This window comes from Rhodotorula toruloides, assembly GCF_000320785.1.
Source record: "Rhodotorula toruloides NP11 unplaced genomic scaffold Scaffold16, whole genome shotgun sequence".
In the NCBI taxonomy this organism is placed as follows: domain Eukaryota; kingdom Fungi; phylum Basidiomycota; class Microbotryomycetes; order Sporidiobolales; family Sporidiobolaceae; genus Rhodotorula; species Rhodotorula toruloides.
In genome coordinates, this window is record NW_015622976.1 from 228,349 (window position 1) to 253,626 (window position 25,278).

The following is a 25,278-nucleotide window of genomic DNA, read 5'->3' on the forward strand; positions in this document are numbered from 1 at the left end:
ACTACCTCTTGCTTCAGTACACCGACGAAGCTCCCCATTTGCCTCCAAGGTGCGCTTCCTCTGCCCTCCGCCAGTCGCCATTGCTCATCTGCGATCCGCCTCCTCGTGTCGCATCAGCCCTTCCCTCACGGACCCCCTCCCCAACACCCTCGTATCACCCTCCCCAGAATCAGCATGGGCGTGAAAGGGCTCTGGGCCTTCTTACGCCACATCACCTCCGTTGTCGCCCTGCCGCTGGACCCCCTCGTAGCTACCGACTCTCCGCCGCTCGACCCCGACAGTCATGCCGACGAGTCCGACCCCGACCAACCTCACGTCTTCCTCCCCGACATCCCGATTCAGCGCTTCTGCCTTCTCCTTGACTGGCTCACCGAACGCGGCGCGAGTGTGAAAGCCGGTGCGTCCCCTTCGCCTGCCGCTTTACTCGTCGCTCGTCTCACTCGACCCTCGCCGCCATGTAGCGAACGCCGCTTCCCTACATCTCGAGGATGCTGGCCTTCATCGCGCAACCTACGAGCGCGCTTGTCGCCAAGCCCTCGTCGCTCGCCTTACGCATGCTGAAGCCAAATCCCACATCGAAGCCCAGTACCTTGTCGAGCCTGTTCGGCGCGCCGAACTGCGCAAGGAGCACTACGGTCCCAAAGCCCATACCGTCGTCGCCCAAGATCACCCTACGAACCGTCACGGCCTCAAGCACTACACTTGGATTGCTCGCCAACGCGCGACCATCGGCTGGGAGGTCAAGCGAAGGTTGAAGGAGGCGAGAAAGCAGAAGCACGCCCATCGCTATCGGCCACATGGCGCCGACGCTTCTCGTACCCCCGCTCGACCCTCTGCTCCGACCAAGCCCTGGAACCCGCGCGAGAACCCCATCCCTGTCCCCGTCGTCTCGCCCGTGAGTCCGACCGCCTACCCGCATCTCTCCTCACCCACTAACTGCTTGTTCGCCCTACAGACGCCGTCCGCTCCGTCTGCCGTCCACTGGATGGTCTCGCCACACGAGGCCGATCCCCTCGTCGCACGCCTTGCACGCCAAGCAGCGCAAGGCACGTTCCTCAGCCCCGATGGCGAGCGTTATTCCGCCGAGCACATTCACCAGTACGCCGTCGATGGCGACGTCATGACGACCGCGTCTTCCCAAGAGTCCCGCTTCTTCATTCGCCACATATCCGACGATCGTGTCGCCGTTCTCGATCGTCGCGCGCTGGAGGAAGCCGAGCTCGTTGCCCCCGACGGATCGCGCAAACAGCTCTGGCCGTTCAAGCGCGTCTGGGCGCAGATCAACGCCGCCATCGTCGCCGGGACCGACTACGGCGCCGGCATCTTCGGGATCGGCTACAGGACGATCGTTCAGTCTTCGAGGTGGCTCGAATTCTGTAATCGCGACTGGCTCGGCGAATCGAAAGCCCTCGCCCGCGGCAGCCTCGCCTGGCAACGCCTCGCCGGAGAATTCGCCGACACCTTGCGTGCGGCAGCCTTCCCCAAGGGCATGACGAGCAAGCACGACCTCCCTTCCAACATGTCCGACCCTTCCTTTGACCTTCGCACGCTCACGCATGCTCAGCACAGACGCATCACCTTCGACGACCTCTCCTTCGAGCGCTTCATCACCACCGCCAAGGTCATGCGCGGAGACGACATCCCGCCGTCCGAGCTCTGCAGTACCGACGCATGGTTCGCCGCCGAGGTCAAGCGTCGCCTGTCTCTGCGCGAATCCGGTGGCGACATCATCTACACCTTTCGCAAGCCCAAGAAGACATCGACCACTGATGTCGCCGTCCCTATCGAGGTCGACGTCGATGTCGAGATCCACAAAGACGTTCTGCCCGCCGAGGGCGCTGCATCTCATGGCGGGCCGGCCCCTCGCGCCGATTCGGACATCGACATGCAGGAGTCCGAGACTCCCGCCGCCCAGCCTGAAGGCCTGCCATCTTCTCGCCCCTTCACGAGCAAGCTCCGTCGCCTCCTTCGCATTCCCTTCCAGTTCAACCACCGTCAGATCGACCTCGGTCCACAGTCTCGCCTGCTTGACGGCACCCTCGAGGAGGCTCGTCGCGCTCTCGCTGGCGTCAACGGCAACGTCGAGCAACTCCGCTCTCCTCGCGTCTCGCCGCATGCGCCGGCCACAGCGGCCGAACTCTGCGCCTTTGGGCGGGTGCGAGCCTTGCTGAAAGGCATCAACTTCAGCGCCGACCAAGACGACGGTGGCGAGCTGGGCGACGACCATGACGACGACGGCAGGTCCGACGGCGAGCAGGGCGCGCCGTCGAAGGCGAAGAAGGCCTCACCGAAGGCCCAGCGCCCCCTGCGGGGCAAGCCTAAGCCCGAGGCGGCCGACACCACGCTCGACACGTCCAGTCCGACGAATGATGGACCTCCACTGCCTCTGCCGAAGAAGGTCAAGAGCTTCAAGCACTACGCACAGAAGAAGACGGTCCGCGTTCCTCGTCGTCCGGCGGTCCGCTCGCTCGCCGCCGTCTCACCAGGTGCGCTCGCCTTCGCGAGCTATCGCCGCCTCGTTGGTCACGACCCTGACCTTTTCTCGCGCAGATCCTCCCCTCCCGGCCGACTCGCCTCGCCCCGAGCCCCCTGGTCGAATCTTGGACGCCTACTTGGACGTTGTTCATGACGTCGTCGCTCGGCGCTTCGACTTGCTCCTCCCGGTCGTTCACACTGTGCTCCAGCATGCCGCTGAGGTATCCGGCAGCTCGGCATACCTCTGCGCGCTCACCGACGTCGCGTCCCGTTTCGATGCCTGGTCATCCCTCGCAAGCGACGTCGCCAGAATCATGCACTTCCTCGAGGATCCTCCGCGACGAGCCGACGCCCGTCCGCGCCGTCAAGCCGCCGTAGCGCACAAGTATTTCGGGTCGCCAGGCGCGACCGAAAGCCAGGCGCTCCGGGATCGCCTCCTCCTCATCGATCTCCAGACCGGCTCGCCCGGCGGTCGCATTCCCGCCCCCTTCTCCTCCGCTTATCTCGCGCGTGAGGCTGTTTGCCGGCAATACATCTCGACCCTGAGCATCTCCGAAGTCGCGTTCTGTCTCACCCCTCCCAGGCCGCTCCCTACGTCCCCCAATCGCCCTGTGCGTGCGCGCCTCCCCTCGTTGTGCACTTCCTTACTGACTCGTACCGCGACAGATCTCCTCCGTCCTCTTCAAGGCGGTCAAGGAGGGGATATTCGACGCGGGCTTTCGCATGCGGCGACTCCCTGCGACAATCTTCCTCTCGAACGCTGCCGAGCTTGGCGCGTCCTGGTGCACCGCGCGCTACCAGAATTCGGTCCGTGTCCTTGGTCCGGCTGCGAGCGGGTTCGTCCGAGACCTCTTCGCCGGCGAGGAAACGGTCCTTTCGAATCTCGCCCGCTTCGGCCCGCCCGCCTCCTCGACTCTACCGCTCCTCGTTGCGGCGGATCCCGTCGACCTCGCAAAGGGCCAGGGTGATGCGCCGCGCGCGCAGGCCTTGCGAGATCGCCTCTCCAGCCTCGCCATCGAGCTTGTCCTCTCGAAGCCGTTTCGCGCTGGTCCATCCACGACGGCCGACGCTGCGGATGCGGCGTGGCGCAGCGACGCCGAGGATCGTCTTGCCGCTGCATTCTCCGCCGCGCCAGCTGCGCGCGCAAAAAAGCAGAAGAAGAAGAAGATCCGCACCGACCCCAGTGCGACCCCTCCGATTGCGCCCGCTACCGTCCAGTCCTTTGTCTCTGCCTTCGCTCGCTTCGCCGAGGCTATTCAGCGTGTCGTTCGTACGGCCGTCGTCGAGGATCCGACGTCAGCGAGCCCGCTCGAGCCGATGTCGTCCTGGCCTTCCGCCAAAGGGGATCACGGCAACATCGTCCAGCTGGTCCGCGGCATGCTCGTCGTCGAGCAGGCTCTTGGTCGTGATTTTGCCCCGGTACGCTCGGCGCATCTGTTCGTCTTCGATCTCTACTTGGCTGACCACCGTCGTCTGATGGTAGAACTACGCCTGCACCGCCCTCCGGCTCGACTCGAAGTGTTTGCAGGCCATCCTGCAGCCAGTCAACAGCGAGATGATCCTCGCCGAGTGGGTTTCTGGCGCGAACACCACCATCGATCTCGTCAACAAAGCTCTGCTCGCTTCGGGCAAGGCCGGTACGCCGCTCGCGCCTTGCTTGCCCACCAACCCCTTTCACTACGCCCGCAAGAGTCGTCCCCACGAGACTGCCAAGACCAAGTCCGACGCCATCCGACGAGAGCTCGCCGCCCTTGGTATCGCCACGGACCTCGTCCTGCTCGAGGGCATTCACACCGCCAAGTTTGCTCGCACAGTCGTTCCGTCCGACCCTTCGACTGTGCAGCTCGACCGCGTCCCGCACATCGAGCTCGACTCGTCGCGCAAGGCCCGCCTTGACAGCTTCTTTGCCGTTCTTCGTGCTGCCGACCTCGTCGGCGTCGTCCGCGCGCCCGCGATCTGCTTCGACCTCCTCTTCGAACTTCCTAAGCCAGGAATACTCCTCAGCGCAGGATTTGCAACCGTGAGCGCCTCGCATATCTCGTTCCTCATGCTCGACCCCACTCTCGTCCTCGCTGCGACGCCTACTCGGCTCGGGACAGACGGTCAGCCGCGGGGTGCGTCGTCGCCGTTTCGTACGCTCCTTCTTCTGCGCTGATCTAGATCGAATTCGTCCAGATTCGGTCTCGCTCGTCAACGCCTCGCTCGCCGACGCGTCCCTGTCCAGTCGGTGGTGCGACGGAGCTGTCGCCCGCAGGATCTTGCGAGCGGTAGCTCTGCGCGGCCTCGCGGTGCTTTGCGCCGGAGACAGCGCCTCGGCGCCTTGCGCGGCGTCTCCGCTGGCGGATCCGCTCGAGTCAGGGCCGCCAGATGGTGGGCGAGCGCATCCTGCCGCCGCACAATGCACGCTCTCTGAGCGTTTGAGCTTTGTGTCTACCGATGCCGCCGTCGAGTGGCGCAGACCCGCTCCCGTCGCTCGTGACACTCCTCCCGGTAAGGCTTCGCCGGAATCCGGTCGCGTTCGTCCTCGCCTCTCCGCCCGCGATGTGGCCGTCGTCAAGTCGGTCAATTTCCGCCAGGTCGGCCTTTCGCTCAACGACGCCGACCGCCGTTGCGCGCTCCAAGATAGCCTGCGTGGCGCTCCCCGTTCCGATGCCGCTCCTTGCTCGCAGACCGGCACGTCTTCGGACGACGATAGCGGCGCCGGCCGCCTCGACGCACTCGCTGGGGCCGATTTGTCCGATCCTATGCAGGTCGAACCGAGCGAGTCCGTCGATCCGGGCAACACGATCGCTGGCCGTCTCGCGCTTGACGGCCTCGCGGACGACGTCCTCCTCGCCGGCGCGGACGTCGGCGAGCGCGAGCTGATCGAGGTCACTTTCTACGATCGCGAGAACAACACACTCCACTCGGTCGGCTTCAAATCGAGCGAACTTCGTCGACTCGACGTCTACTCTGCAGACGAGCAGGAGGCGGCAGGGCCTTATGCAGTCGACGGAATCGCAAAGCTCGTCGCCGACCAGCCTGGTACAACCTAGTCTGCCCTGTTGGGGCCATCATCGCATGGCTGACGTTCGCTCGGCCCATAGATTCGCCGCTTGCCCTCCATCTGCTTGCGCAGCTCGCTACTCGCAACCCGCTCCGTCGCGACATCGTCTTCCAGCACCAGCTTCGGCGCGACGCTACTATCCAGTCCGTCTGCGACCGCATGCGCGATTACGTCCTCGACAAGCTCGTTCCTCCCGACTCCACCAAGCCGATCCCTCGACTCGTCCTCTTTGTGGGAAACGAGCTCAAGATCCGCTCGAAGGCGGCGTCCGGTGCGAGTCGCGGCGAGGCGTTCTCGGACGAGTTCATCACGGCCCTCCAAGCTCGCCCTGACCGGCTCAAGGTGGAAGTCTACCGCGTCAACGAGTACCTCACGTCGCAGACTTGCCCCAACGTCGCCTGCCGTCTCGCGCGCGCCAACCGCTGCAACTTGTATCGCGATCGCGAATTGTGCGTCTGTTGCTACCCTCCGTTCGCATGCGCCCGTTGACATCCTCCCGCTTCGCAGAATTGCGCATCCGAACTTCTTGAGCACCGGCGACCCCATCTACCGCCTGATCGAGTGTGCTCATTGCGACCTGGTCTTTCATCGCGACGTACTCGGTTCGACGAACATCATGCGCGTCGGTATCTTTGCACTCGCCATGCCAGTTGCCGGCGACCGGATCGTCCACATCTTTGACGATCGTGTCGAGGAGGCTGTCGGCCTCACCTCGCGCTCGCAGACTGCCAAGAACGACGGGAAACCTCGCCCCGCACGGGACGATGCGCTGGCGACGCCTACCGCCTCGGGTACCAGCCCTCTCGGCGGCGGTCCGTCTGCGACTGCCTTGGATGTTGTTGACTCGGCATCTACCGCGCAAGCCGCCTCTGCGCAAGCCGCCGCCGCGGACGCTGCGACTCCTCCTCTTTCAAAGGCCGTCAAGTCTCCCGTCGTTCCTACTCGCCTTCCCGCTCTCGACATGCAGCCCCGTCCGACTCCTCCTCTGCTTCTGCCCACATTTGTGCGTCCTCTCCTGCCCATATTCGTCTTTCGCGGCTCGAACGAAGTTGCCTCGGCAGGAACGCGGTCTCGTCAATCGCACGCGCCGTCAGTGCCCCTTCAACGCCGCTTTGCGCTTGACCACACTCATCAAGAACCTCCACCTCGGCGCTCTCCCCCTGCCGCAAGTGGACGTCCCCCCTTCGTGTCCGTCCCATCGTCCCAACCCCTTGTGCGCGCCGTTGACCGTATGCTCGCCGCCTCAGTCGCCGCCGAGCTCCGCAAGGCCTTTCACGACGTGGGCCGTTCGAGCCCGTATGGGCCGCTCGACCTGTTGCGCGTGCAAGGGCTGCTCTATGGTGCGTGCGAGCGTCCATGTCTCTCTACTCCGCTGACGCACCCTGCCCTTTAGACGCGATCCCGCTGGATATCGGCCATCAGCAGGATGCCCATGAGGTCCTCGCTGGTCTTTTCCGCGAGCTGGCTCGCGAGGGCTTTGCGACTGACGTTGGCATGTAGGTCGTGCTTCCTTCTTCTTGCTTCCCGCTCTCGCTCACGGTCGCGAACTTTGCATAGCTCACCCTCTCAAGTCGGCCTCACCTTCGAGATCGAATCGACGTGTACCTGCGGCGCTGTTACGACCCGCCGACCTCCCAAGGACCTGTTCTGGACGGTCCATCTCGCACGCAAAGTCGACTCGGGCCAGAACCGATCCTATCACGCCTCGCTCGAGGATGCCCTGCGCGCATCCTGTGTCGGCGAGGAGGTGAAGCGATGCGACACCTGCAAGTGCGTTGCCTGTATGTGGCAGGGACTCCCTCGCTCCCTCACTGACCGTCTCCCGTCCTCAGGATCAACACCGGCGCGTCTGTCGACGACTTTGAAGGTCTCGAGCTCGATGGCGTCGAGCCAGGCGTCGGCACGCGCCACAGCACCCGCATGCGTGTACTCGACGCGCGCCGCGTCCTCCTCGTCCATCTTAACGTCGATGCGGTCCTTCCTGCCCGCAACGCCGTCGGTATCCCCGCCTCTGCGCCCCTTGATCTCCCGGACATTCGAAACCTCGCCATCCCCGCACAGTTCGCTTTGGGCGAGGTCGTCAACAGCGTGCGCTACGGTCCGTCTTTGCCCTCGTCCTCGTTGACGTCTCCTCTCCCCCAGGATGACCTGCCAGTCGTCTTTTACAAGCTCTCCGCCATCCTCGTCCGTGAGTCGTTGAGCACCGCTTCCGGTCATTACTGGGTCAAGGGCACCAGCAGCTCGTCGCTATCCGCCTCCGGTTTCGACGCGGCGTTCCCTGCCTGCGTCCGGTTCGACGACGAGCGCGTCGAGCTCGCCTCGGTCCATGATCCATCGGACCCTGGCGTCCCTTACATCCTCGCCTACGAGCTCGACGAGGCTTGGGTGCGTCTCCTTGCTGTCTTTTCTCTGCCGTCTCTTGACTTTGACGCGTTCCGCCCGCAGGCGCATTCCCTCGACGTTGCCCAGTCGGAGGACGCCCTCCTCCTCGCGGCGACTGACTATCCCCTCCCCGCTGCACGCAGCCTCATTGGGCCGTATCTTGATCCGTCCAGCGACCTCGCCGCCCCCTCGCTCTGTCCTCTTCTCGCCGCTCGGTTCATTTCTTGCGTCGAACTTTACTCCTTCAATTCGTCAGCCTTCTTCCAAGGCTCGCCGGACTTTGCTCGCGCAGTGGCCAAGCAGGAGCACCTGTCGCCCCGCTTGGTCGCCGAGGTGCGTAATCTCGGTTGAGGAACCGAAGACGAGGAAAGGCCTCGTAGTCTCCCCTTCCTACTTTTTCCCCTTCTGTGCCGGTTCCCGATCGTTCCCTGTATCCCCGTTGTCTGCCCTTTGCAACCAGCCTGTGAATCGCTTCCATCCTCTCGGCTTTGCCTGGACGAGAGAAAGAAAGGCGCGAGAGAAGAGGAAAGGCGGACAAGAGTGGACATCAGCATCTCGCGCGTTTTGCTTTGGATTGCAAGCGGTCCTTCATGTCCCCTACGATCACTCGCCTGCTTCGCAAGCCCAGACTGCGCGTGTGAGAAGAGAGAGATACCGATAGAGTGCGCGAGGCGATGATGAGGGGTCTCTCTCCCTCGGATGGGCTCGCTGGTGAACGTGACCGACCTTGTGCATCCTACAAAGTCGACCTGAGAGCTGGCCAGTCGTTTCACGGGCTGCGGCCGCCTCCTCGTCATCCTCTTGCTTCCGATTTTCCGTCCTCATCTCTCTCCCTTCTCCCACTCGCAACTTTCGATGCTAGGCAAGGCTGGCGGGCTGGTGAGTCTTGCACTCACTCGTTACAATCTTGCACGACTCGCTGACCCGCTCGCACCGCCTCCCGCCGCCCCCTCACCCGTCCGCCATCTTCATCACCGACTTCGCCTCGACTCGACTTCTCTCGCCTCACTGGCGCTTGTGAATGCTACTGGACGGTCAGGGAGGTGTGTAGGGGTTGGAGAGCGGTGTTCGTGGGACGAACGGTGAGCCGGGCTTGCTTCGCTGGTCCTTCTCTTCTTCTTCTCGCTCTCGCATGGTGACTGCGACGTGGAGACGCTCGAGTAGATGTGAGGCGCGGTCGTACAGGTTGTATACTGGATGTTAGCGGGCTAGTGCGAGAGTCGGGGCTCTTTTGGCGGATCAGGCCAACCCTCGCCTCCTCGCCCTCCCTCGACTTTGCCATGAGCGGCCCTCGGCGCCTCCTGAGCGGCAGGGTTCGCCCGTCGCTCGGAGGTCTCGGTGACCGCATCCCCGCTCACGCGGATTGCGCGCGACCTGCCGGGGGAAGCGGCGCTCTCCTCAACCTCTAAAGGAGGGCGGGGCGAGGCTTGCGTGCTCGAGGGAGGGAGGAGACACGCTTCTCGAAGGTCTGGACATGCTGCTTTGAACAGAGAGACGTATACGGGACATTCGGCTTCCTATCGGGCATTATCAGCGCCTGGAATGAACACAATCTCGACGTCGAGGGCCCTTTACGCTCGTTTGCCCGCCGAGGACTGCGTTTGCTCGTGCTTGACCAGGGAGACTGCGGCGCCGAGTGGACAAATGTGTAGCTTATGTGGAATGACTCAGGGGAGGACAACCATGTGGTGCTTTTCGCGGATTCACATCGTCCTTGTCGCTGTTCAGGCTACCTCACACGTCGATGGCGAGTGATCAGATGGTCGCTGAATGCTGCGGTACATTCGCCGCTCACTCCCGCCGAGTGATCCGCCAAGTCTCGCCTTCGACACTGCTCGACCGTCGGACTGGTCAATTGATCTCTCGTTGCTCTCTCATCGACATGCTGTATCGTGTTCGAGCGGAACACGCTTGTTCGCGACATCGGTGCAGCGGAAGTTCGAAGGCCTCATGGAGACTGCGAGCGACCGGAAGACCTGCTTCCTCACCGGCGGGACCATGGTGGTCCACCGCTCGGAACGGCCCAGCATGCGTCTCTCCTTTGCCATGCAGCAAGCACTCTTGCTGGAGAGCGCGAGATTGACTGCCCTTCGAGGCGGGTGAAGAACGACTGGAGAGGCGTCGCTTCTTGCCAACCACAACCGCCTGCCGGACCAGAGTGCCTCCCACCACATCTGAAAAGGCACAGCAGATGCTCCGCCAAGCCACAGCTTCAGCCGATGCCTGCTTGAGAAACAAAGCCAGAGCTGTTTGCTCAGCAGCGCTGAGCAAACAGCCTTGGCCTTGATCTGGAACGGCCGTACGGGACAAGTCGACAGTCGTGTGGGTGGTACATGCAGTTGTTGCGATGTGGTGCAGCACCTCCTTGGCCGCCCGGAAGGCGTGAGAGACGCGCTTGCACGTCGAGAGGTTCCCCCCGCCCGATCGAGCTTTGCGATTGGCCCAACTTCATCGCTTCGACTCTCTGCTCCCTCCTCAACATGGCCATCCACGCCGACGAGACGCAGCGCATGCTGGACGATCCAGACGGCACCTACGATCCTGGCGGACTCGACGAGGGTACCGACTACGACGATGCCTTTGACGATGCGCCACGCCCCTCCGCTCAAGTCAAGGAGCCCAAACCGCCCAAGGAGCGCCTCCCTGGCTCACAGGGAGTACGCAACGCGTTCAACAAGGGTGCCTACCTTCCCTGCCCTCCCCCCAGCCTCCCTCGGCACCGCCGCGCCCGCCGTCCCAAACACACCGAAGGACTCTTTCCGACCACTCCGGCCCACCTCACCTTCTTCACGCCCTCCGCCTACTGGGAGTACGCCAGGACTACGCCCATCGAGCAGTCTCAGCGCCTCGGCTGTTGCTCCCGCGAGAACTCCGCCTGCTCTCGCCGTCTCGCGCTCCTCTTTGCCCACTCGAAGCAGGAGTGGCTCGACTCGTTCCCGCTCGGCCACGAGCGCTATCAGATCGCCCTCATCCCCAACATGAAGTGGTGGCGAGACTTCGAGAAGCAGCGATGCGACGGATCCGAGGTGCAGGACGCGGCGTTTCCGTCAGGCGATGACTGGGACACGACGACGCAGTCTGTCCCGTCCGTTACTCGTGTTGCTTGGAACCCCACTGACTCTCTCACCGCGACACAGCCAACATCCGTCGGTCGAGCGCCGCCTTCGCCACTGGCGCAGAATCCGCCCCAACTCGATCATACTCGTCGCCAACGCAACAGCCGTGTCGCACTTTCGCACATGGTCAGGCGTACTTGCCGACGACCTCATCGGGACTCTCGAGGGAATCCTCGCCGCCATCGGCGACAAGAGCAAGCGCGCCGAGCTCGAGACCCGCGTCCGTTCCATCCCGACCGACCACGCCTCCCTCATCGACTACGTGCACACCGATGTCACAAACATCGGCGACGACCCGTCTGCGCCACCTGACCAATGCTACCTCGACCTCCTCGACCTGTTCTCCTCGGGCAACGGCAAGGGAAAGCAGAGCCACACAATCGGACCGACCAAGCCCGAGGTTGGGACGGGCTTCTTGCAGGGCTCGGCGCTTCTCTCGAAACCCGATGCGTCGTCGTTCGGCACGAGGCTCCGTGCGAGAGGAATTCCGCAGGAACGGTGGGACAACCTCTACTCGATGTTGCAGACGATGACGGGCGAGGTCAACGAGCGGGTTGGAATCATTGCGGGCTATGTGTTTCGCGTGGTTCTGCTGCCAGAAGAGCTTGAAGCCCTCGAAGCCCGCCGTAAGCTCGTCCCTGTCACCTCGAGCCCGGTACGTCGTTCCTGACCGCGTTCTCCTCCCGCAGACCAGGCGAACGGCACCCTGACGGGCGGCGACCCGCTCAACTTCTTCAGTAAGCCGCCGTCTCTGCGCGTGCGTCTGTAGGCGAGGTGGTGACTGAGCCCTCTTGTCTCGCAGCAACGACGCTCCAAATCAACCATTCGCCGCTCTCAGCTCCGACTCGCCCGCCGAGACACGCCTCTCCCACACCTGGATCAGCTGTCGATGCGACGCAACCATCGCCCGATGGGACAGACGGCTCTCCGGCAGCGGCAACTCCAGTCGACGATGGCCGCCGACACCTCGAAGTGACGATCGGCGTCCGCTTTGGTGCTCCTCACTCCGACCACGGCGACGAAGTCTTTGGATGGACGCTCCTCCTCGACTTCTCGAAGCTCCCTCCGGGCTCGCACCCGGGCTGTTTCTTCGACTTCCGGCTCGGCACCTTCTGCGAATTCGAGCCGTACCGACGCCTCGTGTACTTCTTCCCTGGAGTCGCGCCTCACGTCGGCTCGGCGCCACGACTTCCGCCCGCCTCGTATGCCAACCCGAGCTGGGCTCGGTCTACCCGCTCGGTCGGAGTTGCTTACCCGTCGTCGATGGCGTTCCTCTCGCCTCCGCCTCTCGCGACCGACTGCAGATCGCTTCACGAGGTGTTCGAGCTCGCAACCTCGACGCCCTCGGCCGCTCCGCCACTCCTCGCTCGCGGCGAAGGTGCCGCGTCGTTCGGATCGACTCGCAACGTCGCCTACATCCTGACACTCCTCCACGCCCAGCGTGAGGTCCGCGCCCTCGTCCGCGACTACCTCACCCGCCACGTCGTCCTCGCCACTCTCCCGCACCCGATGGCGCCCGAGCACCTCAGAGCGTGGCACGACTGGGCGAAGAACAGCGGTCATCTCGTCAAGGCTGTCCAACGAGCGGAAGAGATCGACTGCTGGAACGGCATCGTTCGGAGGAAGGCGCTCGAGCACAAGCTCGTCGACGAGGAGCTCGTCGCCTACATCAAGACCAGCTGTCACCGACCAGCTGTCACCCCTTCCCGCAGGACTCGACTCGCCGCCGCTCGCTCCGGACACTCGAAGAGCAGCTCCACCTCGCCGACTCCCTCCACCTGCCCTCGCATAGCCTCCACGAGCTGGGTGCCGAGTATCTCGCCTCGCGCGGCCTCGTGCGCAACGAAAAGGGCAAGGCGTACGTTCGCAGCCGCATCCCGCCCCTCCCGCCTCTCCCGCCGGCACTCTTCGCCCTCTCTTTCGACATCGTGTCGCCCTTCCGCGGCGTCTGGGACCCGAGCGAGTTCGAGGGCGTGAACTTTGTCTCGTCCGACGCGCTCAAGCCGACAAAGGCGGAGGAAGCGCTCGCGCGCCAGCACGCGATCGGACGGCCTGACGAGTGGAGGAATGCCATGAGCTGGCTCCTGGGGTTCTTCCGACGATGGTCGGAGTGGACGGAGGACGAGTTTGGTGCGAGGGATCGCTTTGTCGCTGCCGTGCAGGAGGCGCTCGCGAACGGCAAGTCGCTCTCAGCAAGGGACGTCCGCCTCCTCAGCCAGCGGGCTCGGGGCGAGATGGCGGAACAGGTTCCAGACACGCTCACAATTGGCGAGCAGATGGACTTCAGCAAGGTCGTCGTCCAGGACGACCAGGAGGACGATCCGTCGTTCTCTCTCGGTCCAAACGGCGCGTCTGTTCCGCAAAGCGCGCTCCTGATCATTCCCCAGCCGCCTCGTCCAGCCGTTGTGGCCTCGGCCAAGAAGCTCAATGAAATCGCCGCCGCCGAGGCCTCCTCCGGCGACGATTCAAGCTCGAGCGACATCGACATGCTGGACAAGTTCGACCAGGCCCTCCTTGCACTCGCTGCGTCTCCGGTTGCGTCAACATCTGCCTCGGCTGGCGCGAAACGTCTCGTCTCGCCGGCACTCGACGAGCCCCCCGCCAAACGCACCCGCTCGAGCACCGAGCCGTGTGCTTCGGCGAAGGAAGTACACAGCCTCGACGAGCGGACCGGCGTCAAGGTGGGCGTTACGGCTGAAGACGGAGGAGGAGGCGAGCAGGCGAGCGAGCGGCACGAGAACGAGGGCGATGAAGAGAATGACGGCGACGATGAAGAGGAGGAGAACGAGGACGAGGACCACCCGGACGAAGCGGACGACGAGGGCGGAGACCAAGACCAAGATGAGGAAGACGATGGTGTCGACTCGACGAGCGGCAGCGAGGCAGCGAGAGCAGCCGGTCAGGCAAGTCTGTCCGTTCCTGCACCGCATGAACGACGTTGCTGACCTTTATTTGCGCGCAGCACAAGAATGGGGTTCGGCGCTCGTTGAGGCAGGCAGCCGCCGCCAAAACTGCGCCCGAATCGGCTCACAAGACCGCCAAGAAACCGGTCGCCCGAGATTACTCGTCGGCATCAGACGAGGAGAACGACATCGAGGGCGGACAGGATGACCCTCACGCTGCGATGATCCCCGCCGGGTTCGAGAAGTTCTTCTCCCTCGCCAATGGGGACGCCCCCTCGCTCGTCACTCTCGGCGGCAAGCACAAGGCCAAGGCCTCGGCTCGGATTGCGCGCTCGGCGCAGCAGAAGGCGACTACCGCCGGCAAAGAAGCAGCGCAGCAGAAATCGTCGGAGGGCGAACCGCCCGTTCTCGACCTCGTGCGGACGGCTGCCGACGACGCGGACGAGGTGCGTGTACGAGTTCGGTCTACGAGTACCAGCTACGCTGACATTGATCGTGTAGCCGATCTTGCGCACGCCGGCCGATGCGGCCGCCATCAAACAGTACCTCTCGCGAGCCATCACAGACGGTGTCGACGAGCTCGACCCTGCTCACTTCCAGACCGCGATCAACAACGTGACGTCTGCCCCGGTACCGCTCGAGGAGGAGCATCTCATGATCCTTTCCGACGACGACTCGTCGATCATTGCGCTCGCCTCAACTCTCACCCCATCGGCTCCGCGCCGATCCCGCGCCACCTCCCTCGCCGCCGACCTCGCCGCCGCTTCGCTCGTTGCGAGGTGCCGCCTCGCACTCGCAGACGCAGAGACGGGTCGATTCGTCGCCGAAACGCTGTGGCCCTGGATCCTCGCGGACCTCGACAAGACGCGGTGGGACGAGCTGCCGAGTGGCGCGACGGGCGACTGGGGCGCCGGCAGCCAGCGCTGGGAACGAGTCAAGGGCGCCGCGCGTGATATGGCAACGCGCTCGACGATGACCTCCTCCTCCCGCCGACGCAAAGTGGTCCAAGACAACAGCGGCGTGATGGCCTTGCCCTTCCTCGTCGACAGCGCCGACGGGCAGGTCGAGTACTGTGTACTGCGCGCACGAGGCGTGCAGGTCAAGCGGGGCAACGAGGGTCGGATGCGCTCGGTCGTCGGAGACATCCTATTCCGCTTCCTCCTCGCCCACTCGGTCTTGTCACCCGAAGCACGACTCGCACTCCCTGCACCAGTTGGCACGGCAGACCGCGCGACTGTCCTCGACCCAGCCGCAGCCGTCGTCGACAAAGAGCTCTCGCTCGTGATCAAGTCGGCCTTCCTCGCTGCGACACTCCTGCACGGCTTGCAAAGTCCCTGCATCTTCCTCTTGCCGCCCATCCTCGACATCATCCGGTTTCCGCAGAGCTGGAAGACGGACGAGCGAGCAGCACGGACACACGCTCGCAGCGCCTTGGACGCGACGACTTCGCCCGCCTGGCGACACGCGATCGCACACCTTTCGCAGGAGCAGGACGTACTCAGCTCGATCGACAAGCTCTACGACGCCCTCCCGTCGTCGCTGCGGCAGACACTCGCGCCTTTTCAGCATGAGCCCCTGCCGTCCATCACCTTCCCGCCATGGCGTCTGCTGCAAGCCGTGACCATTCGCCCGGCAGAGCCGTACACGTTCGACGCCTTTCTTCGCCAACTTCTAGTGAACGACTCGGCGATCGCACGCCCAAGCATCCGCCTCAACCTCCCTGCACCAGACGAGCGACCGCGGATCTCCGTCCTCAAGGGATCATGGCCTGGCCGACCGACCAAGGTCGCCAAGGTAAAGGCGGAGGCGGAAGAGCTCAATTATGGCGAGGAACAGCGATGGGTGCGCCTCTGGCCCGCGTTCCGATCCGAGGAGACTGACCTGACGCGTTCACAGTTCGCCTTCTACATGCGCGAGTGGTCCATTGCGATGGGCATCATCCCGGACGACTCTGCGACCTGGTGCAAGGACGTCACGGCGCTCGAAGGCTTCCGCAAGTTGGTCAAAGCGACGCCGGACAAGGTCTGCCTTCTTCCCATCTTCCGCCTCGTGCGATGCATGCTCACTCTCTCATCCAACAGTTCTGCCCCTTCAGGGAACATGTTCCCGCTCGCCGCATCTTCAACTTCTCACAGACGACGCCGATCGCACAACAGGCCATCAGCCTCGCTCTCGGACGTAGCTGCCTCATCGGCTCGCACCCCCAGGTCCTGCAAGACATCGCACAGTCGCACCCGAACGGCTGGGCAACGATCGAAGAGTGGGAAGAATGGATGGCGAGGCCGGATGTTGCGCAGGCGATCGCCGAGGGCCGCCTCGGCAACAGCAGGGCGTACGGCACGGCTGTCGGCCAGATCGGGTTCGGCAAGACGTACCTGAAGCGCTTCGCTGACTTCTTCCGGTACATCCCGGACTTCGTCCAAACACTTCAAGCCGCACGCGAGGGAGACAAGCCGGCGCCGTTCCTCAGGGCGCTCGACATCCTGACGAAGCTCAAGAAGCGCGGCAGCGGCAACAAGCAGCTGGTGGGACTGCAGGGCGAGATTATCGCACTTGTCTTTCTCGGTTCGCCGCGATCGCCTCGCCGTTTCCCTCGCGCTGCACTACGGGCTGACATGGACTTCATCCGCAGGCGACCTCAGCAAGATCGGCCTCGTCGCTCCGCCGTCAGCAGATGACATCTACGCAGCCGCGTGCACGTTCAGCATCGGCGGTCGTGCCGGCCTCGCGCGTATCGGGTTCGAGCAGGCGTACGGCAGTCGCGCGCTCGGTATGCTCCACGGGGTCCTCAACGGAGCACCCGAAGACGGCGGACCACCCGTGGAGTTCGTACAAGGCTGCGCAAAGCTCGGCATTGACCTCGACGAGCTCGTCGGCGAACATGCGAGCTGCAAGTTCACCCGCGGCGATCTCGACAAGGTCCGACTCGACTCGTGGTGGCACGATGCTCCGCAACTCTTCAACCTGGACGCGCGTGTGTGGAGGCTCGGACGGGAAGCCCAGGGAGGGAGTTGGCCGGAGGAGGAGATGCTAGTCCTGTAAGATTGTGCTTTTAGACCGTGATGCTCTCTGAGGCGGCGAGCTTCCGTGCAGAACATGTCTGCGCTGGTGCGCAAAAGATGGCACCTCTGCAGCTCATCCTTGAACGAGGGACGCTGAGCGAGCCGAGAAAGAACAACCTTTGGCGAGGCGACCTTCCCAGCTCTGACAACATCAAGCCCACGTCTTCCGTGGGGGTCGCATCCGCTCTACTTGAGGACTGTGTAGCTTGACAATGCCATTCAACCTCTCGCGAGAAGCAGGAAGAAGCAGGTGAACACGCGCAGAGTCCGAAAGCGACCTCACCCTCCTGCTGCTCTCGCCTTCGTGGGTCCTGGCTGCAAACAAACCCCTTATACTTGGACACTGCAATTTCACTCGCTGAATGTACAAGCGGCCAGAACCCACGAAGAGACGGCGCAAGAGAGCCTTCGCAAAAAGTCGTCGCGGAGCGGGATCGAACCCGACAAGTCACGTGACTCGGATGTGGGGCGCCGGCTGACTTGTCCGCTCCCTCCTCGTCTTCCTTTCTCCTCCTTGCACAACTACAACTCTCGCACGACAACCAAGTGAGCTGCATCGTGCTCAACGTGTACCCAAGAACAGCGCTGACCATCTCCGGTTCCACCACTGCACAGCAATGGCTCCCAAGAAAGTTGTGAGCTCCTCGACCTTCGCAACTACAAATGGCAGCGTTTCTCGGGCGAGGGAGTTCGGAGCGGCAGGAGAACGACTGGCTGACACTCGCTGGACGCGCTGGCGCAGACCGCAAAGGCAGCCACCGGCGGAAAGGTGCCGCGCAAGCAGCTTGCCGCCAAGGCTGCCCGCAAGCAACCGCCTGCGCCCGGCGTTGGAGGTGTCAAGAGGCCTCACCGCGTGCGTTCGCGACCTCGACAGACACTGGAGAGTTGCCCGAGCTGACCAGGATACCTCCTGCCGACAGTACCGCCCCGGAGCCGTCGCCCTCCGCGAGATCCGTCGCTACCAGAAGTCGACCGAGCTCCTCCTGCAGAAGACGCCGTACGTTCCCGCTGTCGCTCATCTGCATCCGTGTACACGCTCACCCTCGTTTCGAACCTCTGCAGATTCAGGCGGCTCGTCCGCGAGATCCTCGAGAGCGTGATGGGCAAGACAGAAATCAGGTGGCGCGCCTCTGCGATGGAGGTGCTGCAGGAGGCGGCCGAGGCGTATCTCGTCTCGCTGTTCGAAGATACGAATCCCGCCGCAATCCATGCCAAGAGGGTCACGATCCAGCCGAAGGTTGAGTGCCGCCGCCCCCCTTCTTTGCCTCACGACTGGCACTGACGCATGCTCGCGCCCCCAGACATGCAGCTCGTCCGCCGCATCCGCGGCGAGACGAGGTGAACACCTGCGCACCCGGTACACCCGACTCGACGAGACGGAGGCGGGCAGAACGGGATCAAGTGGGACTGGAGACGGGAGGAGGAGCGCTTACGAGCATGACAAGCATTTCTACGCGTTCTCAACTCGAGTGTACCCCTAATGTACTTCTGCACGACAACCGCACATCCGCATCATTTCGCCCCGTTGTGCGTTCCTCATCCGTTAACCTGTCCTCCTCTGGCTCGCAAACTCGCATTCAAGCAACTCTCCTGGTCGATCGATCGCTCGTACAGACATTGTTCGTGGTCGAGCGGCTCGAGAGAGACGTTTCCAGCTTCTCGCGCAGCAACACCGCGAATTGGCCCTCGAGATGATCGCGTATTCCACAAAGGGCTACTCCCGCACCCAAGCCTACCTCGAGCCCGCCGCACGCCATCAGCGACCCTTGCCACCCCTCTTCGCGAGTTCCTCCTCCAGCTCCTGGTACAACTCTGCAGTGAGGGCCAGCTTGCGCCTCTTCGCCTCCTTCTGGGCGTCGAAGAACTTGTCGAGCTCGAGGCGGGCCCGAGGCAAGTCCTCGTCGCTCTCGTCGACGATCAGACCGCCCATCGTCGGGTCCAGGTCATTCTCCGCGTCTTCCGACTCGCCCTCGTCCTCCGACTCGCCCTCGTCTTCCCGCCGACATCCTCGACATCCTCGTCTTCGCTCCCCGCGTCGTCATTGATCGACCAGTTGGATTCAGCGGCGAGGGTGGCGAAGAGGCGAGTCGTGGCGTCCTGGATCGAGACTTGGGGAACAGGGTTGTCTTCCTCATGCGGGTCGCCCGACGTCGTCTCGGGGTTCGTCATGCGGCGCTGCATGACAAGCAGTCTCATCAGAGTGCGCTTGATCGAGCGAGAGACGCACAGGCGACAAACTCACATCGATGTCCTCCCCAATCTCGCGCAGGTCACTTTTGAGGGCCTGCAACCCGGTATCCTCCGCGGCTCGGAGCTCCGCTGCATGCTTCTTCATGGCGGACGACTTGCGCTTCGACTTGCGGGGCATGCTGAGCAGGAGAAGACGAGGAAAGGGGCGAGGCGAGAGTAGCTGCGGCGAAGACAGGCGGCCGCGGAACCTCGCAGACGAACGGATGCTGGTGAGCTGTGCAATGCGAGTCGAGCGAGCAGTGCACCGAGCCGAGCAAGCACGAAGGAGAACCAAGAACGTTCGAGGAGAAGAGGAGTCCGGCAGCTCCGCGGACCTTCCAGAGAGTCGCTCACACCGATCCCGTACTCTCTCTCCATCGTCCACTCTACAGATTTGCGCACACCGCACAGCTGCACACCTGTCTCCACCGCGATGTCGACCACCACCGCCGCCGCCGACGACCTTATCCTACTCACACGACGCTTCCTTCGAGACCTCCAGAACGCCTGCCGTGCACCTACTCGCGAATCCGTCGTCAGGGAGGTCAGGGTCGCCATGAGACAGTTTGAAGAGCAGGTGGACGAGCACGCGAAGGTGCCCGGCGAAGCGGGCGAGCTGATGAAGCAGATGGCGGCTGCGATTGCGAGACTCAGCGACAAGCTGGAGGAGGGAGGCGATGGAGAGGCGTCGGAGCCTGTGTCTGACGCGCTGGGAACGGCGTGGAGCGTTGCTCAGCGAGAGGGGGCGAGGGAGAAGAATCGCTTCGGGGATCAAGGGAGGGGAAGCGGCGAGGAGGAACGCAGGCGCAGGGAACGGCAGCGAGAGGAGGCAAAGGCGGAGCTGGAGAAGATGGAGCCAGAGCGCAAGTTGAGGGAACGACACCCACAGGAGTGAAGAGATCCAGTCGTCCGTCCGCTTCGAGGTGCGCCTCGCCCTTGCCGTTCCCCGTATTGCCCAAGACCGGTTGCGCATCCACCGTACAGCAACTGACACCCATGGTACGGCGCAGCGCATCCATCCATCGACCCAAGCCTCGCATCTCCCTCCACCAGAACCTCCTCCTCGCCCTTTCTCCTCAGACACAGACAGCGACTTGTTCCCTCACCCTCGGTCGCTTCCAGGGCACATGCAATCCACCGATCCCGCCTTCACGACCTGAGCAGCAGGGCGCGAGGACTTTAAGCACTCCTCTCTTCGCTCGCCGTCCCACACGTCCACCGTCTCTGCTGAAGCAGCAGACCAAGAACGAGATCGTCAGCAGACCTATAGCAACGACTGGATCAGGAGACTGTTCGTGAGCGACGGCGATAACCGCGACCTTGACCCTCGCTTCTCACAGTGCTCTCGCTTTGCTTGGTCGCCCTCGTTGCTGCCCTCGAGCTTGACTGCTGCTTTGCGCTGTCCAACTCATGCTACCGCACAGCCAACACCATCCAACCCTGCGAGCGCCCTTCACCCACGCTCGACGATCCCCATCCTCATCACCCAACGACTCAATCACTCGCCCCCAACACCGAGCAGCCGACTCTGGTGATGGAGGGAGTACAAGGCGACCTTAAGAACCCCACAACAGTACGTACCGCTCTCCCACATCTCCCAGGAGGCGCGTAGAAGGATGGCAAGCCATTTGTGATGAGGATGTAGAGGGTCGACGGCGAGCGCTCGAGGGCAAGGACGGGGTACAGAGCGATACAGGGGCATCTGAGAGGGTCAGCCAAATGCAACTCGCCGGGGACGAGCGCGCAGCCGCGACGAGGCCCACCTCGCCAACGACTCGCTGACCTCTCGCTCTTCTCGCAGCTCGCTACGGACCCTTCGCACGCGCAACTCTCTCCGACCCAACCCCTCCCAGTCGAGACCATCACGCACATCCTCGCCGAGGGAATACATCACCGCTGCAAATGGTCTTCAATATCGACCCTCGCGAAGGCGTTCGAAGGGAGCGGGAGCGACGGCTGTTGGGAGAGCGTGCGGTTAAGAGAGGAGGACATGTGGACGGCGCCGATGCGGAGCAAGAAATGGAAGAGGGTGAGACGGCTGGACTTCAGCAAGGGGCAATCGGAACTCCCTGCGGCAGCGGAGGCTGTCCTCGTGCGTCCATCTCTCGTTCAAGCTCGCGGGACGATGCTGACGGCTTGCGACAATAGAAGGGCCTCATCTTGCCCGCCTGCACCCAACTTGCATCCCTCGACCTCGTCGTCTCGCCCTACATCTTGTCCGACGCCTCGCCGGCTCAATGCGCGATGCCGACGCCGCACTCTCTCTCGCTCACCATCAGGCGATCCTACACGTGCGACTCGTCAATCCTCCTCTCAGACCTCGTCGGCTTCGTATCGGCCTTCCCCAACATCTCGACTCTCACGATCCGAAATCCCGACTGCATCGTCGACGGCGCAGGCGTAGAACCAATACAGCTCGCACAGCCGTTCCAGCTCACGTCACTCGCACTAAATGCGGAGGACTACGACGAGATGAACGACGACTGCGCCCCGTTCAGACTGTCATCCCTCGTCGCATCACTCCTCTCACCCTCATTCTGCGACTCGACATCTCTCCGCTCCCTCAGCATCGGCGGGAGCCCGCACTCGCTCCACTCCTACGTCCACGCCGTCACCGCGTTCCCTCGCATCAACAAGCTCTCGCTTGTCGGCCTGCCGGAGGATCGAGGGTCAGAATGGGGCTTTGACAGTATTCCGGGCAGCCTCGTCAGCTTCATCGTTGCCATCCTACCACGCCTGCAACACCTCGAGATCATCTACACAGAGTCGCACAATCCAGAGGTCGGTGAGCCGTCCTACGAGCTCCTCCCGACGAGCACGACACACGCCCTTCTTGCCGCGCTTTCAGCCTCGTCCTCGTTGACGACCTTCGACAGCGACCTATGCGTGAAGATGAGCGCAATCAGATCGGGGTTGCAACTGCTCGAAGGCGCGCCGCTCAAGACGATGCGTTGGAGACTGGGCATGGATCGGAACGAGGAGGGCTTCCAGCGGGTGGGTGGGAACTGGCTGAGGGGGAGCGGGGTGATCCTTCGCAACCTCGGTGTCCGACGCCGGTGCGAGGCTTGAAGTGCAAGGGGGTGGCGAGAGAGGTGGGTGACTAGGAGGTGCAAGACGTAGGACAACCCGCATTCGAGATTCTATGGCACGCAAACGTCCACATTTTCCGAGGCTGTTCGACTTTGCGAGCGAGAGACAAGGTGTGGTGGCGGAGAACAGCGCTTTGCACATATGCCGTGAGTAGGGTTGGAAGCCAGTACAGCGGGAGGGAAGCGCGAAGGAAGAACACAACGAAAGAGGGGAGAAGAGTACAAGGCGAAGGGTGCGAGCAGAACGAAGAGGAGGAGTCGTGGAGGAGAGAGGAACTAGCAGAAGAGGAGCTATCTAACGTAAAGAAAGAGGGAGGGAAGAGAAGGTGCGAAATCTAGAGGGTCTCCCAGTCGCTCAAGGGGACGAAACGACCGCAGTGGGTGCAGTTGTAGGGAAGCAGGTCGTAGAGTTTAGCGCAGTTGTCCGCGCCGCGCCTGGGGACGACGACTGAGGAGAGGAGGACAGAGTTAGCGAGGAACGACGAGGAGGCAAAGTGGTAGTACGCACCAAAACGTGCGCCGCATCCGTTGCCACCGTGGACAAAAGCACGCGGGAGCTTGTTGCAGTGGTTGGTCATGAGCTCGAAGGCGAAGTAGTCGTTGTCGTCGAGGCCGGGCAAGTCGGGGTGGCCGTTCTGGCGGAGGCTCTGCAAGGGATGCATCAGCGAGGCAAGAAGGAGGAAGAAGCGAAAGGGCGCACCTGAAAGAGTTCGCCCCCATTGAGCAGGCCAGCCTTGCCGTAAGCCTCGCGGAACGTGTCCCACGCGAGAGAAGGCGACGGGACCGAGATTCCCGCGTCCGCAAGCGCCTCGAACATGCCCTTCACAAAGATGAAGAGGCCACGAGACGTTGCGCTGACGCTGTCCTCGTGGACTTGCGAGCGAGGGTGAGGCGCGAGGAAGGAAGAGACGGTGTGGAAGGGGGCGGAGCCGGGGAAGGGGCTAGTCGCGTCGAAGGCGAGGGCCGGCAAGTCGAGATACCAGCCCGCGACGGGTCCGAGGGCGAGGATGGCGGAAAAGGTCGCCTGCTCGTAGCGGAGGAGGCCTGGATGAGCGAGAGTCAGCACGCAGCAGAAGTTTCGATTGCGAGGGGAACGCACCGAAGAAGCACTTCTTGTACGAGAGCATCTCCTTGCGCTCGGGAAGCCAACTCCAGCCGTTGGGCGGGCCTTGAGCGGACGAGTGCAAGGCCTCGAGGGTCGCGCGCGACGGGGCAAAGGGCTCTGCGTCCTGCGGAGATAGAGAGCGTGTCAGCGTGGCTCGAGAGAGGCGTCGCGAAGGGCAAACGCACGATAAAGACACAGGGTATGCCGGTCTGGATGACGCAGGTCGTGATGAGGGCGCGGACGACGGCACCGGTGGGTGAAGTGTCGCCGTCGGCAAAGATCGAGTGGCCCTTGTACGGCGGGGTCCAGCCGACGACGAGGAAACGGCGCGTCTCGTCGAGGCGGATGTCGTTAGCCTCGGCGACGGCGTAAGAGAAGGCGAGAGAGGCGTCGTAGTCGGACGCGAAGCCGGTGGAGGAGGTACTCGTCGCGGGCAGAGGGGTCCTGAGGCTGTCGAGGTAGAGGGCGGCGGCAGAGACGCTGTCGAAGGTAGACGGGTTGCTGGCGAGGAGGTACTCAGCGGCCTGGTCGAGGGCGGGAAGGCTGAATGCTTGCGCGAGGGGTCCAGGCTGGCTGAGCTGCGGCGGTCCGACGACGTAGCTGTTCATGGCGGAGTGAAGTCGACGAGGCAAAGGAGAGCAGAAGAGGACGGGCGGAGGGTCGTGCGGCCGGGTGGTACGGAATACTGCGCTGCACAGCAGGCTGGCTAGGCTGCGCTTGCCATCGAGAGACTTGGCGCAGTCGCTGCGGTGCTACTCAGTTCGTACGACCCGTACCACCCAGACTTGAGAAGGTCAAATCCCTCCGGACTTTGACAAGCTGGCTAACGAGGAGAGTGTGATCCGCAATGAGATCTCTCATACAGATGGGGAGCTTGTCTGCGTCGTACGAGGAAGAGTGCGTCGTACAGACGGTCCTCGATGCATGCACCGGAGTTGCGCAGCCGTGAAGGCATGCGCATAGACGGAGGGGCGAGAAGCGGGTGGGACGGCGGGCGGCAGTGCTTTAAAAGCGGACTCTCCTCGCCTTCCTCTCTCTCCCTCCTTCACCTCACTCGCTCCTTCCCTCAACCTCCTCCACTCTCCTCACCCCGCCAGCCTCCTCCTCCTACACCTCCTTACTCCTCCTCCGCGCTCCTTTTCTCTCTCGAACTCCCTCGACCCGCGCCTTCACCCTCCGACTCCTCGTCGAGCGCATCTCTCCCTCGTCAACGTCGTCCACGCCGCCCTGCCAGCCGGACTTGGGCGTCAACGGCCGCCGAAGTTCGTCCCCTTCCTCTTCTTCCTTCGCTTCCCGGAGACTCACGCTGACCTCCTTGTCTCCGCCCACAGGTCAGCAGCGGGCGAGCAGGATGGACGTTGTCGTCGAGGCGATCCGGCGGACGAGTCGAGTGAGTTGGCACGCTTCCTCCTCGCTCCTCCTCACCCTTCGGGCGTCCCTCACCGGCATAGGACGTTCGCTGACCCAACTTCGTGCGCCCTGCAGTCTCTCGACCACCTTCGCCTTCGCAACGCCGACACCGCTGCGCTGCTACGGGACCGCAAAGTGCGCGACATTTCGCTCCTCATCCCTCGCGATGCTTACTGACTCGCTTCGTCACTTGCGCGCAGGCTCCTCCACCTACGACGTCGTCCGCTCACGTTGTCGGCCTCACGATGGCCAGGGAGGTCGAGGTGAGTCCGGTTCCGCTCTCTCTCTCGCCGTCTCCCTAAGACTGACGCTCTTCCTCTTGTCCGCAGCCTTCGTGTCGCAGCTATGCGGTCAGCAACAACATGTAGATAGGCTTGAGGACTCGTCTGCGGTGCGTTGCGCCTCCTTCTTCGCCCGCACTCGAGAATCCAACACTCACACCTTTTCGCTCGCGCAGGTGG

General features: G+C 63.2%; 8 protein-coding genes across 8 annotated transcripts; 6 read left to right on the forward strand and 2 right to left on the reverse strand.

The window, feature by feature from the left end:
- Positions 1 to 174: 174 nt before the first annotated feature.
- On the forward strand, positions 175 to 8,254 carry RHTO_02038 (peptidase C19, ubiquitin carboxyl-terminal hydrolase 2; the record flags this gene model as incomplete). The annotated part of the gene is made up of 16 exons (XM_016415716.1): positions 175 to 397; positions 462 to 895; positions 956 to 2,486; positions 2,551 to 3,086; positions 3,142 to 3,894; positions 3,959 to 4,589; positions 4,651 to 5,499; positions 5,562 to 5,970; positions 6,029 to 6,524; positions 6,583 to 6,709; positions 6,769 to 6,861; positions 6,915 to 7,017; positions 7,079 to 7,291; positions 7,354 to 7,609; positions 7,664 to 7,906; positions 7,967 to 8,254. The coding sequence occupies 16 exons, from the start codon at positions 175 to 177 to the stop codon at positions 8,252 to 8,254; spliced, it is 7,185 nt and encodes a 2,394-aa protein (XP_016272286.1).
- Positions 8,255 to 10,236: 1,982 nt separating this feature from the next.
- On the forward strand, positions 10,237 to 16,964 carry RHTO_02039 (uncharacterized protein; the record flags this gene model as incomplete). The annotated part of the gene is made up of 10 exons (XM_016415717.1): positions 10,237 to 10,979; positions 11,041 to 11,645; positions 11,709 to 11,756; positions 11,822 to 12,663; positions 12,732 to 13,877; positions 13,982 to 14,368; positions 14,424 to 15,764; positions 15,819 to 15,944; positions 16,004 to 16,487; positions 16,555 to 16,964. The coding sequence occupies 10 exons, from the start codon at positions 10,237 to 10,239 to the stop codon at positions 16,962 to 16,964; spliced, it is 6,132 nt and encodes a 2,043-aa protein (XP_016272287.1).
- Positions 16,965 to 17,601: 637 nt separating this feature from the next.
- RHTO_02040 (Histone H3) lies at positions 17,602 to 18,266 on the forward strand (the record flags this gene model as incomplete). Its single annotated transcript, XM_016415718.1, has 4 exons — positions 17,602 to 17,619; positions 17,727 to 17,837; positions 17,905 to 17,981; positions 18,047 to 18,266. The coding sequence occupies 4 exons, from the start codon at positions 17,602 to 17,604 to the stop codon at positions 18,264 to 18,266; spliced, it is 426 nt and encodes a 141-aa protein (XP_016272288.1).
- A 635-nt stretch (positions 18,267 to 18,901) lies between these two features.
- On the reverse strand, positions 18,902 to 19,352 carry RHTO_02041 (uncharacterized protein; the record flags this gene model as incomplete). Its single annotated transcript, XM_016415719.1, has 2 exons — positions 18,902 to 19,159; positions 19,227 to 19,352. 2 exons carry the CDS (start codon positions 19,350 to 19,352, stop codon positions 18,902 to 18,904), a joined length of 384 nt encoding a protein of 127 aa, XP_016272289.1.
- Positions 19,353 to 19,646: 294 nt separating this feature from the next.
- RHTO_02042 (uncharacterized protein) lies at positions 19,647 to 20,108 on the forward strand (the record flags this gene model as incomplete). Its single annotated transcript, XM_016415720.1, has 1 exon — positions 19,647 to 20,108. The coding sequence occupies one exon, from the start codon at positions 19,647 to 19,649 to the stop codon at positions 20,106 to 20,108; it is 462 nt and encodes a 153-aa protein (XP_016272290.1).
- A 639-nt stretch (positions 20,109 to 20,747) lies between these two features.
- RHTO_02043 (uncharacterized protein) lies at positions 20,748 to 22,282 on the forward strand (the record flags this gene model as incomplete). Its single annotated transcript, XM_016415721.1, has 3 exons — positions 20,748 to 20,786; positions 21,015 to 21,305; positions 21,362 to 22,282. The coding sequence occupies 3 exons, from the start codon at positions 20,748 to 20,750 to the stop codon at positions 22,280 to 22,282; spliced, it is 1,251 nt and encodes a 416-aa protein (XP_016272291.1).
- A 355-nt stretch (positions 22,283 to 22,637) lies between these two features.
- On the reverse strand, positions 22,638 to 24,015 carry RHTO_02044 (uncharacterized protein; the record flags this gene model as incomplete). The annotated part of the gene is made up of 5 exons (XM_016415722.1): positions 22,638 to 22,750; positions 22,811 to 22,949; positions 23,003 to 23,346; positions 23,402 to 23,531; positions 23,593 to 24,015. 5 exons carry the CDS (start codon positions 24,013 to 24,015, stop codon positions 22,638 to 22,640), a joined length of 1,149 nt encoding a protein of 382 aa, XP_016272292.1.
- A 345-nt stretch (positions 24,016 to 24,360) lies between these two features.
- RHTO_02045 (uncharacterized protein) lies at positions 24,361 to 25,185 on the forward strand (the record flags this gene model as incomplete). The annotated part of the gene is made up of 5 exons (XM_016415723.1): positions 24,361 to 24,673; positions 24,739 to 24,797; positions 24,893 to 24,952; positions 25,018 to 25,080; positions 25,147 to 25,185. The coding sequence occupies 5 exons, from the start codon at positions 24,361 to 24,363 to the stop codon at positions 25,183 to 25,185; spliced, it is 534 nt and encodes a 177-aa protein (XP_016272293.1).
- Between the last annotated feature and the right edge of the window lie 93 nt (positions 25,186 to 25,278).